Consider the following 19,507-nt stretch of genomic DNA (forward strand, 5'->3'; position numbering starts at 1 on the left):
AACTTAAAGTGCTATGTAAATGCTAATTATTATGTATAAGATTGAGAGCATGTATTTGCTATGTCTCCATTCCATACCTCATTTCTGAGCTTCAAAGCAAAGCAGAAATGATTTTTGTAATACCCTTTGCTTTCTATTACTTTGTCCATTGGCCACCTCCATTAGTGTAGATAATTGAGATACCTTGAATTCCCTGCTCTCAGAACCAGTGACATGGGAATATTCATGCATCTTCCCTCCCCCCCCCAAATAGCATAGTGTAATGAAAAGATGATTAATTTGAGAATCAAGAAACAGTTCAAATATAAACTCTTGTTCTCATTAGCTGTGTGACTTTGGGCAAGTCATTTGGGTGGAAAGTCAAGTCTTTTTGAGACCCTGTTTCCTTACCTACTAAATGGAGATTACAACACTTTCCTTATCTATTTGCTCAGAGAGCCACGAGGAAAGTGCTTTTTAAGTAAGAGTGTTGTTCAGCTCAAATGAGATGATGCATGTAAAACTCTTTGCAAACTTTAAAGCACTATATAAATGCCAGTTATTATGATTTTTCTTACAGTCACCAGGCCTCCAATCTAGTGATGATTTCATTCATTCCTGCTTAGCTCAAGTAGTGGTTGCAGAGCACTATAACTGTCTGAATATACTTTTATTTATTCTGCATTATTAACTCTTTTTAAAGTCTAGACAATCAATAAAATAATAAATCATGGCTGATTTGTAGCAATGGATGATTTCTGAGGTATAAATATTCAACTGCAGATTAGAGCTGACTCCAGTATATCCCTCTTGGTAAGCCCCAAGTTACTAGGGATAAATGAATTATTAATATAAAATAATTATGTCATGTATGCTGAATTTCTCATTAAGCTCATAAGAAAAATGTTTGCTAATCTCCAAAAGCAATATAAATGTGCTATTTTTAGTAGTAGTTATATTTATTTTCCCTTTTCAACAGCCGGATTGAGTGGGTGTGGTTGCACTGGAGTGAATATTTGCTGGCCCAGGATGAATTTTACCGATGGTTCCAAAAGATTAAGATGACCTTGGAGACCAGTGTGGAGCTACAGTTGGGATTAAAAGAAAAACAATGGCAACTTAGTCACTCTCAAGTCCTGCTCAATAACATCCTGAACCAGTCTATCCTCTTGGACAGGCTGTTAGAGGAAGCAGCCTCCTTGTTCAACAGGATAGGAGACCCCAGTGTAGATGAAGATGTCCAAAACAGGATGAAGCAAGAGTATGAAAAGATAAAGGCCCAAGGCCAGGTGAGATATTATTTATTCCCAATTAATATTATTCGTAATAATTAATTCCTAATGTGCTCTAAACCGTAATGCCCACACTCACCATACCTCCACATCACCACTGGAGGACTTACTTGGCCTGGCTGATTGACTGACCAATGACCATTACATACATATCACCTCGGACCCTTAGCTGGCAGAATAAAATCTTTCTTTCAATGCTTTTTTAAATATAGAATCACTGGGAAAGAAACAGAAAGAAAAAAAGGCATAACTGTCACACTTCATTTACTTTCTCTTTCTAAAATGTTTATTTAGGTTATCTATTTCTTTTTACGTAAATTTGGGTATTTGGGAGGCTTATGGATATTTTTTCATTCCTTTTATATTTTCATTTTTCTAGTGGAAGGGAATGCAAGGGAGTTTTGTCTAACAGACAAAGAGAGAAAGAGGCTTGTACCAATAAGGAATGAAAAGTGAATCTGATTAGTGTTTTCTTTCATATTCTCTTTAAGCAGATACCAACACTAGCCTCTCTCATTGGACGCCTTTCTGCTTTTCCCAAGATGCTATTCTCATTCTCTTCCCTGCCCCCCTTTTACCTATATACTCTGAGATCCTGCTCTTCTCTTGTATTTATTAAGTATTTATTGTGGCTTAGCACTATGCTCTGTTGTAAGCAATGAAATGTTATTAATAATAAACCAGAGTGGCACATGGTAGGGACTTTTTTTAAGCCCTTACTTTGTGTCCTAGTAATGAACAACTCTAAGACAGAAGGAAAAAAGTTAGGCACATGAAGTTGAGTGAATTGCCCAAGACCACACAACTAGGAAGTGTCTGAGGCCAGATTTAATAGTAGGAACTTAATTAATGTTTATTGATTGATTAATTGACTAGTGTTAAAAGAATTATATGATATGTCCTTGTCCTCCATGAAAGTAGCTGAGACAAACATATATGAACTGTTCATCCCCTTTACATGGTTATTGAGTTGAATGAAATCACAAACTCAAGACATGCAAATTCAGTTATATATACCAAAAAATAAAGGCAGAAAAATATGTAAAATAAAATTTTTAATTATACATGTGCCATTTTCCCATACAGCATGCAATCTTTTATCAATTTGCTCAGTCACAACACTCATTATCACTCTGAGAAGCATCATTGTGAGTCACTACATTGTTTTTGAGCCAAACATTAGCTCCTTTATCTCATGTCCACATCAGAGCTATGCTTTTCTTTGTTTCATTAATATTATTTAATTATTAATAGTGGTCTCGAAGTTCAAGAGTCATGACACTGGTAGCTCTTGATAAGCCTAAGAAAAGTCACAAAGTGCCTAGGAATGTTTGTCTAAGAAATATGTATTAAATGATGGGATTCACTATTATGTGCAATTTCAACTTATACAAAGTCTTGGAAAACAAATTAATTAATGAATTTATAAACCAATTTAATTAATTAATATTAATAAAATTAATAAAACAAAATAGCTTTTTTTTTTAAACCCTTACCTTCCGTCTTGGAGTCAATACTGTGTATTGGCTCCAAGGCAGAAGAGTGGTAAGGGCTAGGCAATGGGGGTCAAGTGACTTGCCCAGGGTCACATAGCTAGGAAGTGGCTGAGGCCAGATTTGAACCTAGGACCTCCCGTCTCTAGGCCTGGCTCTTAATCCACTGAGTACCCAGCTGCCCCCAAAATAGCTTTTTTTTTAAAGGGACCAATGAAACTGTTATACTTAGTTGAATTAAGAAAAGGAGGGAAAATCAAGTAGTCAAAAATAAAAACAAAAAGTATTATCATAATGAATTACGTAGAACATTATCATAGACAAAACAATAAATCAAGACCTAATTTGTAGCAATCACTGATTTCTAAGATCTAAATGATGATACTGACAATTTAGGTAAAAAATTTAACAAGAAGCAGGGTGGAGTAGGAGATAGAAAATTGGTCTCAGAGCCAGGAAGACAAGTGTGAATCCTACTTCTGACTCCTAGTGTCTATGTGTATCCTCTCTTTGCTTTAGATGCAAATATATATTAGTAGGGAGTTTCCTACCTGGAAGTTCTGTATGCCAATGAAATTATGGGCCCAGTTCCTACTCCTATTCCTAATAGAGACTATTATATTCAGTATGTCAGAAAACTGAAAATATAAATGTAATGGGATAAATACCCCTCAAAAAACCCAAATTTACAAATAAGAAATAGATGGCCTGAATAAGCCAATGAGCTTCTGTGTTAAAAACAAACAAAATCCATCTGATTCCAAGATGAGACGGATTTACAAGCTAATCCTCTCAAACATTTTAATAAAAAAATAATCCCAATCCCATATAAACTCTTTACAAAAATCAAATTTAAATTTAGGGTGGACTTTAGTAATCGCCTAATCATAAAATTATAGATCTAGAGGTAGAAGGGATTGTAGAGGACATCTAGTTCAATCCCCTCATTTGGTAGATGAGAAAGATGAGACCCAGGGTCATCTAATAAAAGACAGGGTCAGCATTTGAATTCTGATCCCCTGATCACAAGTTCTTCACTACAAGTTCGTTGCTGCTTCATCTTTTCCCCATCCCTCTCATTTTCTAAAGGAATATATTTTTATTGTATTTTAACTGTGACTGAATGATAAGACTACCTTTTTCTATCTCTCCAGTGGGTGCCTGTTGTGGAAAGGAAACTAGACATATCATATCCCCCCATTTCCTTTCCCAATAAATATTACACTGTGAACAAACTTATTTACCCAAATAACAAATTTAGCCTCAGTTTCCTTTATTTCTTTGGTTTTCCTTTTTTGCAAGAATATTAACTGCTTTGATTGAGCTTCTCCCACCACTTGTTAATCACTTCAAGTTAACCATTTGTTAATCATTGGGAGAGTATCTCACATGTGGAGTTATAAAGATCAAAGTTTACTGCCATTCTAAAAACTATGCTACTCTACTACCATCTCCACAGGTCAGAAAGCCATTTTGCCCTTTCTTTATTTTATGAACTACCATGTCCAAAAAGTTCATCACAGGCAGGCTGCATAGTGGCAATGAACCTTTCTAGCTTTAGCTGCACTGGTTCTCCAAGAGCAGTCTGTGGTCTGAGCCATAGTCAAAGCCTTTTCTTCATGGTAGGGTCCAGTAGAGCTTGTAGTGGTATTCTGCCAAGGGTCCTCTCTGCCAAATGATAAAGTACTATAATAGGACTTTATAGAGGGGCAGCTATAGGGTTATGCTTTTAACTCTTTAAAAACCAGCTCTCTAATAAAAAAAAAAGTATGCATGATAAACTTTTAAGTTTAATCTGTATTTTCAACACTTTCCCCATGAATTTCTGAAGTTTAGATGATCATTAAACAGTATTTGCTGTACTTGCTGATTTCCAAGATATAAATGTTTGCACTGAAAATTTAACCAGTGCCAACATACCCCCCATCATTTCATGTTTCTGTACTGATGATGCTTTTTCCGTAAAACACTTTTCTCTTAAAAACAATAGTGTACTTCGCCTGGGAACTCTAAGTCTGCTTCTTGCCAGACTGGATCAATCTTTTGGGTATATGTGTGCCATTTATCCCCAAGCATCAGCTTCTACACCTGTAGCAAAGGTCCAGTGATTCCTGTGGATCTATGGCCATTGGGCTAGAAAACAGGATACCTATGCCAGGTCTGCTAATATTAATAGAATAAAAATCAAAAGGATCAAAGGGATGCTATCCTGGAGAGCCTAGAAAAGAGACTCGTGATATTTGAGGTTGGAATGGGGTGAGAACATTGTTATGGGAAGAGGTTTCTTTTTTCAATGTAGGCATCTCCTAGTCACCAGTGGGTGAAATTTAGATGTCTGGTTACTTAGCTATTCCTTTGTTTTTGTTTTTGTTTTTAATTATCTTTTATGTCCTAAGTGGTGCAATGAATAGAGTGTCAGACTTAAAGTTGGGAAGATTCATCTTTCTAATAAGTTCAAATCTAGCCTCAGACACTTCCTAGCTATGCGACCCTGGGCAAGTGGCCTAACTGTTTGCCTCAGTTTCCTCAGCTATAAAATGAGCTAAAGAAGGAAATGGCAAACCACTCTGGTGTCTTTGCCAAGAAAACCTCACAAGAGATCACAAAGATTTAGACACCACTGTACAACAACAAAAAGCCCCTCTTGGGCATATTTCTCCTTTGGTGATCAGCCTCCCAAGCTATTGGCTCTACCTCTGGATGGCTGGTGAGATTAGCACATTAAGGACCTGATCCTCCAGAAGCACAAAAGCAAGGACAGGTAATTTGATACCAAGGAAGGAATTCTCCCTTGTATTCTCTTCCTCCTTTTCTTTTTCCTTCTCTCTCAATCTTGGTCTGTGCGTCTACTCTTCTGATTTCTTGCTACATAGATAAATGGAAAAAAGTCTGAGTGGGAAAAACCCTGACTTGTGTTGGATTTGTGACATGCTAAATTGCCACTGTTCTCTAGTTTTCCCATCCTCCTTTCCTCTTCCCTGTTTTTCTTTTCATTTCTTTTCACCTACTTCCTCTCCAAATTCTCTTACTTGAGAATTCCTTGATCTTCTCCATTTTCCCTTTATTCTCCCCCCTTTCTTATTCCTCTTATTTTCCTTTCTTAATTTTATTTCTCTCCTTTTCCTCTTCCCTTATTATCCTTAACTTTCCCCTTTCATCTCCCTTTCTCTCTTTCTTCCTCTTTCCTTTTCTTCTCTCTCACCTTTCTTGACAAGTCTTGGCTTCTCCATTCTTTAATATTTCTTCCTATCACTTTCTCTCTCATTTTTTCTTTCTCCCCTTTCTTTCTTCACACTTTTTCTTCCACTTCTCTGTGCACCCCACTCTCTCAACATGACTTTCCTTTCTCCAAAGTTCCCAGTAAATTCTTAGTGAAATTATTTGGCAGTGACAGCAGATGCATAGTCTGTGATCCAGAGGCCTGGAGGGCAATAGGCATCTATTGAAGCTATACACGTGTGTTTGGGCTTCACATCAACGGCAAGTCTGAGAGTGATTCAAAAGAGAATATACAGTAGGTTAATAAAGCAGCTGCAGGAGGGAAATGGCTAGGGGAGAGGCCTTCAGAGGCAGGTTAAGTTTTGCCTAAATCAAATCGTGCCAATTGGCTGCTTACTTCCCTTTTACTCCCAAACTTTCTAAACCCAAGTTTAAACATGCCTCACCTGCTGTTTATTCCTTTGTAGTTCAGGGAATAGTGCTAATATAGGGAATTCACATTCACAGTATACTGATGACAATGAAGATGAGTTGTCTAAATGGAGTAATGGGGAAAACAGATTTGGAAAATGGAAGACAATAAAGTGGGAGTGGGTGGGAGCGCAGAAGAAGAGAAGGATTTTTCTGATCAAAGGTCTGACCAAAATAAGAAAGTTCTCCCAAATCATCCTTCCTGTCATATATTTAGAAGCCAGGTAGCCAGGGTATGGAGAACTTCAGAGCTGTTCTTTCTCTGATGGCTTCCCAATATGCTCTCAGTCAAACACTCAAAAGCTATTTATTAAATGCTTCCAATATTCCAGGTTCCATGCCAAGCTCTGTGATAAAGACAAAAATGAAACAGTTCTGCTCTTAAGGGCCTTATAGTCAACTAATGGAGATAACTTCCATGTATGTGTATGTTATATGCAAAAATATACATTGTACTTTTGGGTGGGAAAGCATTAGCTGCTGTAGAGATCCAGAAAACCTTCATGTAGAAGGTGGAGCTTGACTTGAATCTTAAAGGAAACTAGGCATCTAAGAAGCCGAGATGAGTAGGGAGCAAATTACAGGTATGGTGGATAGCCAATGCAAAGACTGGGCAATAGGAACCAGTGTGTTGTGTAAGATGAACAGAGAAAGGGGCAGCTGGGTGGCTCAGTGGATGGAGAGCAAGGCCTAGAGACTGGAGGTCCTAGGTTCAAATCTGGCCTCAGACACTTCCCAGCTGTGTGACCCTGGGCAAGTCACTTGACCCCCATTGCCTAGCCCTTCTTGCTCTTCTGCCTTGGAACCAATACCAAATATTAATTCTAAGATGGAAGGTAAAAGCTTTTGTTTTTGTTTTTGTTTTTAAAAGATGAACAGAGAAAACCAAATGACTGGATTAAAGAGTAGGTTTATTTATCTACAATGAGCCTTGAAGTTAGATTGAGGCCAAATTGTGAGCCTTTAAAAGCTAAACAGATAAGTTTATATTTGAGTTTGTTAAGTAGATGAGTGACATGGTCAGGCCTCTGCTTATGGAAAATCCCTTTGGCAGCACAGTAGAACTTTAAATTCCAGTCAGAGGAGTTTAGATTTGATTCAAAAGGTAATAGAAAAACAAAAAGGGAATTGAATTTATTGAGTACATGTGTGTATTAAGAGGAATAGAGAAGGGTTATGATATGATCACCCTGGAGTTTGAAAAAATCACTTTGTCAGCTTCTTGGAGGATGGATTCGAGTAAGGACACCAAATGGGACACTTTCAATAATTCAGCCGAGTTGAGATAAGTGGTTGATGGCTGAATGAGTGAAAAGTAGGAAATGCACTTGAAAGGCGTGGAGATAGAAACAAGATGTGGAGTGAGGATAGTGAAGCATCGGCGATGACATCAGATCAGGGTGGCCAGAAAAGACTATGGTGTCCCTGAAAGACATAGGGAAATTCAGAATAAGGGTGGACTTGGAAAGAAAGAAAATGAGTTCTGTTTTGGCCATGTTAAAGTGTGAGGAGGGTTCGGGACATCCAGTTTAAAATATCCGATAAGAAGTTGACAATATGAGACAGATTTGGCTTGATAGATCAGGGCTGTGTATGTAGATTTGGGAGCCATCTGTGTAGAGATGATAATTGAACACTTTGGGAGGTGATGATGTTTCCAAGTAGGGAAGTAGAGATAGACAAGAGAAAGGACCCAAGCCTTTGAGTACAGCCACAGTTTGTGACTATGGCATTTTATGGCTCAGCAAAAGGAAACTGAGTGGTCACACAGGGAGGAGGAGCACCAAGACGGAACAGTGCCACAAAAATCCAGCAGGGAATGACCTTGGTTTTCTTGGTAGAACCTGGAGCAAGGTCTTCAGCTGATGGATCAGGGCCACTATCAAAGGCACGAGGGGAAAAGAGGTTTGGAACAGCCAAAAGAGAATAGATGGGGAAGAATAAAAGAACTTACTGCGGTAAGGGTCTAATTGAGAATAAATCACATTAATTTTCAGTCAACCCAGGCCATGCACAGTTGGGCTTTGTTCTCTACCGTTGCTCAGCAGCATGGGAGAAGAACAGAGGTGGATGGTGGGAGTAATTCAGGGTTGCAAGGGGGCAAGGCATGATCATTGGTAAGGCAAAGGGAATCAGGGCCTGGAGACTAGAGGATAGAGTAGGGTTGAGCTTGGTTTTCTAAGGAATTGAGATTGGGAAGGGAGAAAAGTATAGCCTCAATCGGATTATTATTTTTTTGTTCAGTTGTTTTCAGTTGTCTGACCCCTTTTCATGACCCTATTGGGGGTTTTCTTGGCAGAGATACTGAAGTGGTTTGCCATTTTCTTCTCCAGATCATTTTATAGATGAGGAAACTGTGGCAAAGAGGATAAGTGACACCCAAAGGGCCATATAGCCAGCAAGTGTCCGAGGCCAGATTTGAACTCGGGAAGATGAATCTTCCAATCTTCAGGCCTGGCACTCTATCACTACGGCACCACCCAGCTGCCCCCCCATAGGGTTTATGTATGGTCTTTGGAAGTCCTGAGTAATAGCGTGCTTGAGAGTTAGCTGAAGGTGAAGTACATTCTTTACCATTTAAGGACTTCGATGTAAATATAGACATGGGGGATGATAATGAACAATATTTAGGAGTAAGGAACAAAAGAAACTGAGGATTACAGATTATTCAGAAGTCTTTTGCCTTTTTTTTTTACTAGAACTCTGTAGTACAGAGAACTTTTTTTTTTAATCCTTACCTTCTTTTTAGAACAGAGTATTGGTTCCAAGGCAGACAAGTAATAACAACTGGGAAATAGGAGTTAAGTGACTTGTCCAGGGTCACACAATCAAGAAGGGTCAGAGGTCATATTAGAATCCAGGATCTCCCCATTCCAGGCCTGACTCTCAATCCACTAGCTGCTCCTTACAATCAACTTCTGATGAGGAAGCTCATTCTATCAATGCAGATCAGCAATTCTTCAATTTATGGACTTAGAGATGTGCCTGGCCATTGGAGGGTTAAGTGACTTGCTTATAGTCAAAAAGCCAATGTATTAGAGGCAGGACTTGAACCCAGGTTTTCTTGATTCAAAAGCTGGTTATTTATGCATTATAGCATACTACCTGCTCGTGCTTAAATATTCAGATGTTTTCATTAAAAAAAATAGTTGCGATGCCTAGGGCATAATAGGTACCTAATCACTTTGTTTTTAAAAAATTGAATTGAGGGGCAGCTGGGAAGCACAGTGGATAGAGTGCCAGGCCTGGAGTGGAGAGGACCTGGGTTCATATCTGGCCTTAGGTACTTCTTAGCTGTGTGACCCTGGGCAAGCCACTTAACCCCAAATGCCTAGCCCTTCTGCTCTTCTATATTGGAATTAATATTAAGAGAGAAGGTAAGAGTTTTTTTTTAAATGGAATTGATAATTTTCTAACAGATAGTAAATGACTGGATGTTCTTGTGGGAGTCATTTCTGAAGCAGCCGGCTATGTATAATCAGACGACCAACTTGTTAGAGCAAGGAACAAAAACAATGCCAAATTAAGCAAAAGAATAAAGATGAAGAGATAAGGGCACACAGTTGAGAGCTCAAACTATTGATGCCAAAAAAAAAAGGAAAATGGATAAAAGAAGAATCAATACAAGCAGCTACTGAGGCTGTTCATGTGTGTCTAGGAAGTAAGCTGTCAAACTGGCTTCCTACAAAAAGTAAGTTTGATAGTGAGCCAGAATAGAATATATAGTCAGATACTAGAGACCCTGTAAGTTGGTTTACGATCACTATTTCCTAAGGAAGTTAAATATAAATCTGCAAGAAGACCAAAGGAGCCAAGAAACTATCTCAGCTAGCAAATACTTGTTCTTCTTGCCAAAGAGATATAGTAGCTAAGAGCAATACTGATTTAGAACATAAACTCACAGGACTGCCTCATGAAGCAGGAAAAAAATGGTGTCAGGAAGCAGTTAGCCATCTTTCTTGATGTCTCTTTTCCTGGAAACTTTCTTCTTTGAGTTTTTGTGACACTTGCTTTTTCTCCAAATTCTTCTTTTTTCTGGCTGACTATTTCCTCTCATTCCCTTTTGTTGAAAAGTCATATCATCCTTTGCTCTGGACTAGGCTCTCTTCTTTTTTTCCACACTCTCTTTTTTCTTGGTAATCTTTTCAAATCCCACAAGTTTGATGATCATCTCTAAACAGATAATTCCCAGATCTGTCTCTCTCCTGAAATCTAGTCTCATACCACAACTACCTATTGGGCAATTAAAAATGGATGTCCCAAAGACCTCACATACTCAACATGTCCAAAATAGAACTGGGTAGGCTCCTGTCCCCCACAATCCAGCTCTTCCAAATTTTCTATTTCTGTTAAAGAATGTTGCCACCATTCTTCCAGTGTCCCAGGCTTGCAAACTGGACATTATTCTCGACTCATTCTCACCCATAGCATAGTCCATCAGTTGACAAACCTTTCTGTCTCTGCTCCACAATATCTCTTGTGTCTATCCTCTTCTCATTTCTAATACTGATGTCACTCTAGATCAAGTCTTCAGCAGTCTTTTTCCTGGATTATTGTGATGCTCTTTTCAGTGGTCTCCTCATTGCAAGTATTGTCCCACTCCTGTCTTTCCTCTATATATTTACTACTTTTGCTTAAACTCACCTGTGACCATCTCACCCCAATATCCAATAATTTTTTGAGGTTCCTTTGCCTCTAGGATAAATAGAAACTTTTCTGTTTGTCTTTTAAAGCCCTTTAACAATCGGGCTCCACCATAGCTTTCCAAACTCATTATATGCTACTTCCCTTCCCATACTTTGGTCCAGTCTTCTCTGTGTCCCTCCCAGATGACATTCTATTTCCTTTATCCATGCCTTTATACTGACCATGTGTCATGCCTGGAATGCCCTTCCTCTTTATCTTCACCTTATAAAGTTCCTTGATTCCTTCATGACTCAGCTGGAGCATCACCTGCACAAAGTCTTTTTCTCTTCCTTAACCACCTTGTGTTTAAATGCTCTGTATTGATTCTGTACATACTTATTTTGGTATATATTGTCTTTCTTCACATCTCATCCCCCAGTAGAATGTAAGGTCTTTGAGAACAGGACCCCCCCTTTTTTTTTCCTTTCTGTTTTTGTATCTTCAGCATATCACAAAATGAGTGTAATACCACAAAAATTTTTTGTGGTTAATAACCACAAAAAAGTGGTTAATAAATGCTCAATGATGGTTTGATTGAATTGCTTTATGGAAATTGCACAGTGTTGTTGACCCCAAGTTTCTCCCTGAAAAGGGCTTATATTTTCTATATTAATATACTTCATGTGATACTGCATGGTTGTGCATCATGGAGTATCAGTCTCTGAAGAATGACAATAGTGATTCACCCCAAAGGGCACTGAAGAGGCACATGGTAGGCACAATGAACAATTGCACTGGAAAAGAGGAACAATGAATATTTTCAGAGTTAGGTATCTGACTAGAAAATGAGAGGGACAGCCCAGAAACGAGAGAGGGATAACCAAAGGGAAAGCCTGAATGCCTTATTGGGATCCACATGGTGTCAAGAGTTCTAGAGGAAACTCCCAGTATCAGCCCTTTGAGAAAGCTGTACAAGCATTATTCTTCTCACTTCACAGATGAGGAAACCAAGGTTCAGAGAAATTATATATTCCCCTCCCAAAACCACAGAGATAATGAGCTTAAGAACCAGGACTCAGATTTAGATATAGGAAATACCTTCCTGAATTCAAGTTCTTTATTCTTTTGATTATAGTCCACTACCTCCCAAATGAAAAATTCAGTTAAACCAGTTATTAGCATGGTACAATGGAAGGAGTGTTGAACTTGGGCCCAAGGAACTGGAGTTCAACTCCTAATCTCTTCACTTACTACCTGGGTGACCTCAGATAAGTTGCCCAAGTACTCTGAAACCTAGAGGTTTTTTTGTGTTGTGTGTATGTGTGTGTGTGTGTGTGTGTGTGTGTGTGTGTGTGTGTGTGTGTTTTAAGGAGGTGGCAGAGTAGGATGGGGAAACACAGCACATTATTGTGGCTAAGGTGCATGATTTGGAGTTAGGAAGATCTGAGTTGAAATCCTGTCTCAGACACTTATTGGTTAATTCACTTAAACTCTGTGTTTTTTCATCTGCAAAATAAAGGAGTTAAATAAACTCTATGGTCTCTACAGTCCCTTCCATCTCAAAATCCAGGATCCTATAACAAATCTAACTAGATCTTTTTTTAACTGAATGGACCATCATTATCACCAGTCATAATAAGAAGAGATGGTATTTATTATAGCACTTTGTGATTACTCAAATATAACAATTATGTCCTTCATTCACATACTATTTTTGAATTTTCTAAACATATGGCATCTATTAATTAATTTCATTTTACACCTCTTTTCCAGGAAGGCAGGTGTTATTATCCATTTGATAAGGATGGAAAAAACTAAGACTCAAAGATCTCCTGCATTTTGACAAAGAATGCTGTCCCTAAATTAGCTAGCTTGATGACCTAAACCCAAGTCTGTGGTCTGGCGCGAACTACTTAGCCTGTCTACAATTCAGTTTGTCTAAATGTAAACAGGAGGTAATAATATCTTCCTCTACCACATACACCACAGGGATGTTGGAAAGTTAAATACAATAACATGAACTCTCTTAACTAAGAGCATCCAATTTCCATTTAAAGCTTTGCAAGGAAAAGCCTAAACTTTCAAGTAGCACTTGCAAATCAGATGATTTTCCCAAAAGCTGAATGTATACCTAACTGTGGCCTTTGCTCCTCTCAGCTATATGGGAGCAATAGTCATGGGTGGAATGGGACAGGAATTGGAATTGTTTGTCCTTTGGTTTGCATGCTGACCTTCGTAATATTTGACTACTTCCTGTCTTGTAAACTTCACTCCAGTCAAACTGGATTACTCATTGCTCTCCACGCATATTGTGGGCTTTCTTGTTTCTGTCACTTTGCTCAAGTGGTTCCCTGTCTCCCTCTGCAGCTCCATCTGCTGAAATACTGGCCATTTTTTCCAAATGGAACTCAGAGGACACTGCCACAAGAAAGCTTCCTTAATTTCTCCAGGTAGAAGTGTCATTTACTTCCTATGAGTTTGAAGAACCTTTATATTTCTCTTATACTTTTATCTTGTTCTACCTTATTTTGTAGTAATATTCATATCCTGCCCTCTTACTAGATCCTAAATGCTATAAGGGGCAGAACCAGGGCCTCATTTCTATTATTCTTATCACCTGAAACTGTGTTATAACAAACAAATATTTGTTCAATTGAGTTAAATTACATTTTGACCATTTTTAAATGATCATTTTTTATAGGATTTTGAGTGGGAAAGAATGTTAGGGATCTAGTTTTACCCCTAAGTGGTCATTTTAGGAAAATGTGTCAAAGAAAGGTTAGACAATTTATCCCAAATAATAGGTGGCAAATAGCAGAACTGAGAAGCAATTTAAATCCTTTGATTCCAGTTGCTTAGCTAAAGCAGCTTTCTGCTTTAAAACCTGGAAGCAGCTCCAGAGAATCCTCCACCAGGAATGGTTGGCTCATTATCATTCTTGTTAATGAAGCTAGTTACATGCAAAACACTTTTTAAGATTTACAATTCACTTTTCTCACAACTGCCTGGAGAGGTAGGGAATGAAATGATTCTATTTATAGATGTGGGAGGTGCAATGCAGATAGGTTAGGTGATTGGTTCAGGGTCACATACTAAGGAACAGAAATCAGACTATGTAAGTTGAGCTTTAATGACAGTAATAGTTATTGATTAAAGAAAGCATAATTTAGTGGTTAAAAAGAAACACTGGATTTCACAGGATTCCAGTTGGATCTCAGCTCAGCTATTGATCATCTATTATTTTAGGCAGTTTGCTTCACTTATCTGAAACAATTTCTTCATCTGTAAAGTAAGGAGGAGATCTCTAATGTTCTTTCCCACCCAAAATCCAACAAAAGATAATAAGAAAATGGTCAAAATATACTTCATCTCCATTTAAAAATATTTGCTTGTTATGGCATTGTTTTAGGTGCTGGTCATGATAGAAATGACATAAATTCTGCCCTCTTAGCATTTAGCATCTTGTAGAAAGATAGGCTATATATGTATTTTTTTCTAATTTTTTGTCTTAGTAACAATATCTAAAACAGAAGGATAAGGGCAAGGCAAATGAGGTTAAATGACTTGCCCAGGGTCATACAGCTAGGAATTGTGAGACCAGATTTGAGTTCAGGTCCTTTGGATTCCAGGTCTGGTCCTCTATCCACTGACCTATAGTGTCCTAGGGCATGTATATTGTTATAAAATAGGGTAGAACAAGATAAAAGCATGAGAACTATAAAGTATTATTTAAATGCTTAAAAAGTAAATGGCACTTCTATCTGGGCAGTGTAAGGATGGTTTCTTGGTAGAGGTATCCTCTGAGCTGCCTCTAGATGGATGGTTAGCATTTCAGCAGGTGGAGCTGTAGAAGGAAGCTTAGAGCAAAGTGAAAAGAGCAGGAAAGCCCAAAATGCGTGAAAAGAGAGGGAAGTAATCCAATTTGACTGGAGTGAGGGATATATGATTAAGAAGTACTATTATATCTTTATCTTAGTTTATAAGGGGCACAAGCTAAAAAAATTCAGACTTTATTCAACAGATGATAAAGAGACACTGAAGGATTTCTAGATATTGATAGATCAAAAGGAATTTCTAGCAATTGATTAATTTAAAGGATCAGCTATAAATCGTCTTCCTTTCAACATTATAGAGAAAATTATCTTGCTAGAGACAAAAGTATGCTGTTCTTCTGGAACTGTGAGGGCTCCAACTAGCTGGGCTTCATGTCACTTATTGATTTATACTTCTGATATTTGGAGAATGTCAACCAAAAAGTTCCTGCTGCTCATGTAGAGGGCAGGGTATGGAATGAGGTGCAAATAAGACAAGATCAAGAAAAAAGGCACAAAAGTTGAAGAGCTGAATAGGATGGAAACTTTATGTAGAGTCTCAGGTAGAAAAGGGAGGTTTGAACCAAGAATCAATCACTTTCCCATGAGGGTGCTAGTGAGAAACAAGTTGTGCAATTCAGGACAAAAGGCTTCCATAAGCAAGGATTTCCAAAGGGCTATAAAACTGTGCGTACCCTTTGATCCAGTAATACCACTACTAGGTCCATATCCCATAGAGATAAAAAAAAAAGCCAGGGGGGGCGGGGGAGGACCTACTTGTACAAAAATATTTATGGAAGCCCTTTTTGTGGTGACAAAGAATTGGAAATTAAAGGGATATCCATCAATTACAGGATGTCTGAACAAATTGTGGCATATGTTGGTCATGGAATACTATTGTGCTATAAGAAATGGTGAAGAGGATGATACCAGAAAAAACTGGAAGACTTACATGAACTGATGCAGAGCCAAATAAACGGAATCGAGGGAATTATGTATAGAATAACAGTAATATTATATGATAATCAACTGTGAAAGACTTAGCTACTCTCAGCAATGCAATGATCCAGGACAGTTCTGAAGGACTTATTAAAAAGAATGCTATGTACCTCCAGAGAACTGTTGGAGTCAGAATGTAGATCAAAGCATAAGATTTTTCACATTAGTTTATTTATGGTTTTATTTTGGGTTTGGGGTTTTATATGAGCATTCTCTACAACAATGATCAATTAGAAGTATGTAGAAGGAGAAGAAGCAGCAGAAGAAGAAGCAAGGTTTTCCTATATAAAAGGCAAGCTCTTTGAGGCATACTCTTTTTTGTGTGTGTCCCTAGCACTGGGTCTGACTCTTACTAAGATTAAGATCCAGCAAAGGAGATGGAAAAGGAGTAGTCAGACCAGCAGGAGAAAAAGCAAGAGGGAACCCAGAGAGAAGAAAGTATTTGTGGGTGGGGAAGGGGGTCAACAATGCCATATATTATAGAGTGGACTTCTAGATAAGGAATTAGGAAGATGGGACTGCTCTGATCTGAAAAAACTTTTTTAGGGATCGCAAAAAAAAGGTCTTCTTGCTTTCTATTCAGTTGGTGCTAAAGTGTTTCAAAAACAAAATTTGCAGGATCGTGCTAACTTTTTGTCAAAAATTGGAATGTAAGTCCTTTCACCACAATTTAACTGTGGAAGAAAAACTCTGTACCTTGAATTGTAGCCAACATCTATCAGAGACAATTTATTTAATATACAAACATTCCTTCTTGGAGAGAAGTCCACACGGGCAAAGTTCATCCTGCTACTCTGAATTCCCTTTCACTTGAGCAAGTAATTTCCATGTATGCTTTATAATAATCCAAACACAAAAGACAAAATTCTTTTGTGAAGTAATCAAAGGTACAAAGTTTATGTTTAGAGTTTATCCAAATGGAACAATAGTAATTATAACATTGATATACCCTTTGATATACTCCCTCTTTTCTATTCCTCTTTCACCTTTCTAAAGATGAATTAAGAAATACCTTTCTTTATTGAACTGAACAAATATTTCCCACTCAGATCACCATAAGTTTCATACAGTGATTTCTGAAATTGACTAAATTTTTTTCTCAAAGAAGACTGATAAATATTTGAATTGGGTGAGATCAAGGCCTTTAGATTAAGCCACTTTCATAATATATTATTTTTAATATTTTATAGCACATATGAGGCCTTAATGTAATTGATTCTGCAACTCTATGAGAATAATAGTGGAATTCTTTAATACTCCCTTTTTGAAGATGATAAAACTAAGACTCAGAGAGCTGGAGTGACTTTTTAGGGCTTGACAGTTAATACTGCCTGAATTGGAAAAAGAACCTTTCATAGGCTTCTAATTCTTGATCTAATGTATTATTTTCTTGCTAATGAATATATATGCTACTATATTTTTTAATACTATATTACTTTATGTTACTATATAAGGGGGGGGAGAGAGAAAAAGAGGAAGGGAGGGAGAGAGAGAGGGAGAGGAAGAGGGAAGCATACAGGTAGTATTTAGGACTTTTTCTTTGAGTGTAAAGAAAGCATTCTAAGATTCTTCTTAGAAATCCCCTAAAACAAAATGCAAACAAATTTCTCAATTGAGCCTGATGGAATTATATGGGATATTGACCACTGGGTAAAGGCAAATGGTAGAGCAAAAGAAACTTCTAAAAGATCAACCACAAGAAAGAATCAGCTCTGAGAAAAGTTTGTTCTCTGAGAAAATGTTGGTCTTTACCTTTTCCATCATGCCTCTTCGAGAACACAGCCCAGTTGGAAAAGGCATTTGTCTCTTTTACTACCCTCCCCCTTCATACACACCACAGTTGTGATGCCGTCTTTGAGAAGAAGTACATGGCAGCAGCATCCAGTACACAGGGTTCAAGTTACAGTTAAAGGCAAAAGGCAGCCCTTGCCTTCAGGGCACTTACAGTCTAATGGGGGAGACAACTTGCAACATGTTCTTTCCAGAGGGGCATAGTTATATTCTATGCCAGGTCTTCAGCCTTGCTCAAAGTTGGGGTGGCGGAGCTCATGGACAAACACCAGAACCAGGTGCCCTACCCAGAGGTAAGCCAAAGGAACCCAAGGTAACGAGTCCCTCCGCCGATAACGAGGATGTCATAAGGAAAAATCGGGTGTTTGGCACCATGGAGGCATGTGTTGCCTTGGCCATCTGGATCATCTCTATCTATACCTCTCTGCTTAGAGACTCTGGGCATCTAGTCTTCCCACTGACACTGTGTATATATACATGAGAGTGCATCCTAGGTTTTGGGTGAGATGTTCATTGTTACTTTTATAACAATACTTTTTTTCAGTAATTGCCTTTGCATTAAAGTTAGTGTTGTTCTCCAACTAGCAGTTAAATGGTGGACATGCTTGTGAAGGCTTGAGAACTATATTTTTAGGGGTTTATACCTATGGAGCAATTTGAGGTTTGAGGGACAGTTTTCTACATGGTCTCACCTGTAGACCTGACCCAATTTATGTCAATGAGGTAACCCAGCAGGGTATTGTCAGAGAATCTTGGAATTTGAAAGGGCATCAGAGATCTTCTAGTCCAGTTTCTATCTAAAAGAGGATTTCCCTTACAACAAAGTGGAGTCATCCTCTATCCTCCTCTTGAACATCACAATGGTGGTATATTCAGTTCTTTCTTGATCAACCCATTTTCTTTATATCAAACCAAAATCTGTCTCTACAATTTCTACCCATTGCTTTTTTGTCCGGCCCTCAGCAGCCAAGCAGATCAAGTCTGCTCGACCTTCCATTTAAGAAGCATTTAAACACTTGAAATGACTATGGTGTTCCTCTTCATCTTCTCTAGGTCTTAACTCTTTCCACTGATCTGTTATCTCCAGTCTTCTGACCATGCTGGTCATACCCCATTGTGTTCTTCCTACAGTGTAACAGATGCTCCTTTAACAGATGCTTTCCATTACAAACCACACTCATAGTTTTGGAGTTTAGCATTGAAGACAACCTTGGAAATCAACTCATCCAACCATTTGATTTTTCAGTTGAGAAAAAGGAGTCCCTAAAAGAAGAAAGCATTGGCTCAAGGTCACATAGAAAGTAGTAAGTGGCAAATCTAGGATTCTAATCAAGATTTCTACCCCCAAATTCAGGACTCTGCACCTTAGCATACTGCCTAGCCCCATACAAAACTGAATCTGATCTGTTATTCCAGAAAAAAAGTTGGAATTCTAGTCTGGTGTGTGAGCTAGTGGCTGATTTTTAAAATGGTGCTCTTTCTGGAAGAGATGTTGAAAATAGCTGATGAAAAATTGATTTGAACTCTCCTGTGTAAAAGCAGGCTTCTTAGGGAGAAACCGCATCTTTGAGGCATAGTGGCATAGGGTGAAGCCTGAGCTTGGTTTGATGAGTTGGGTATGAGCCCTGACTGCAATACTTATTAGCAATGCAAATGAGTCAGAGCCTCTGTTTCTTTATCTTGAAATGGGAATAATACTTGCCCTGCCTACCTCCAAAGATTGTTGTGATGATGAAATGAGATAATATCTGTGACACGCTTGGTTAATGATAAAAGCACTATTATAAAAATTAGAGCAATGAACTGCTAGGCATTTTTATAATCT

General features: G+C 38.2%; 1 protein-coding gene across 3 annotated transcripts in view; it reads left to right on the forward strand.

Moving 5' to 3' along the window:
- Positions 1 to 19,507, forward strand: part of SYNE3 (spectrin repeat containing nuclear envelope family member 3) — a 188,086-nt gene that overhangs the window by 78,868 nt on the left and 89,711 nt on the right. For all 3 annotated transcript variants that reach the window (XM_007473629.2, XM_007473627.3, XM_007473628.3), the window contains one exon: positions 959 to 1,268. In XM_007473629.2, coding sequence (XP_007473691.2) covers positions 959 to 1,268 — 310 coding nt within the window. The remainder of the gene's footprint in view (positions 1 to 958; positions 1,269 to 19,507) is intronic.

The sequence above is a fragment of the Monodelphis domestica genome, chromosome 1 (assembly GCF_027887165.1).
Source record: "Monodelphis domestica isolate mMonDom1 chromosome 1, mMonDom1.pri, whole genome shotgun sequence".
NCBI classification, from domain to species: domain Eukaryota; kingdom Metazoa; phylum Chordata; class Mammalia; order Didelphimorphia; family Didelphidae; genus Monodelphis; species Monodelphis domestica.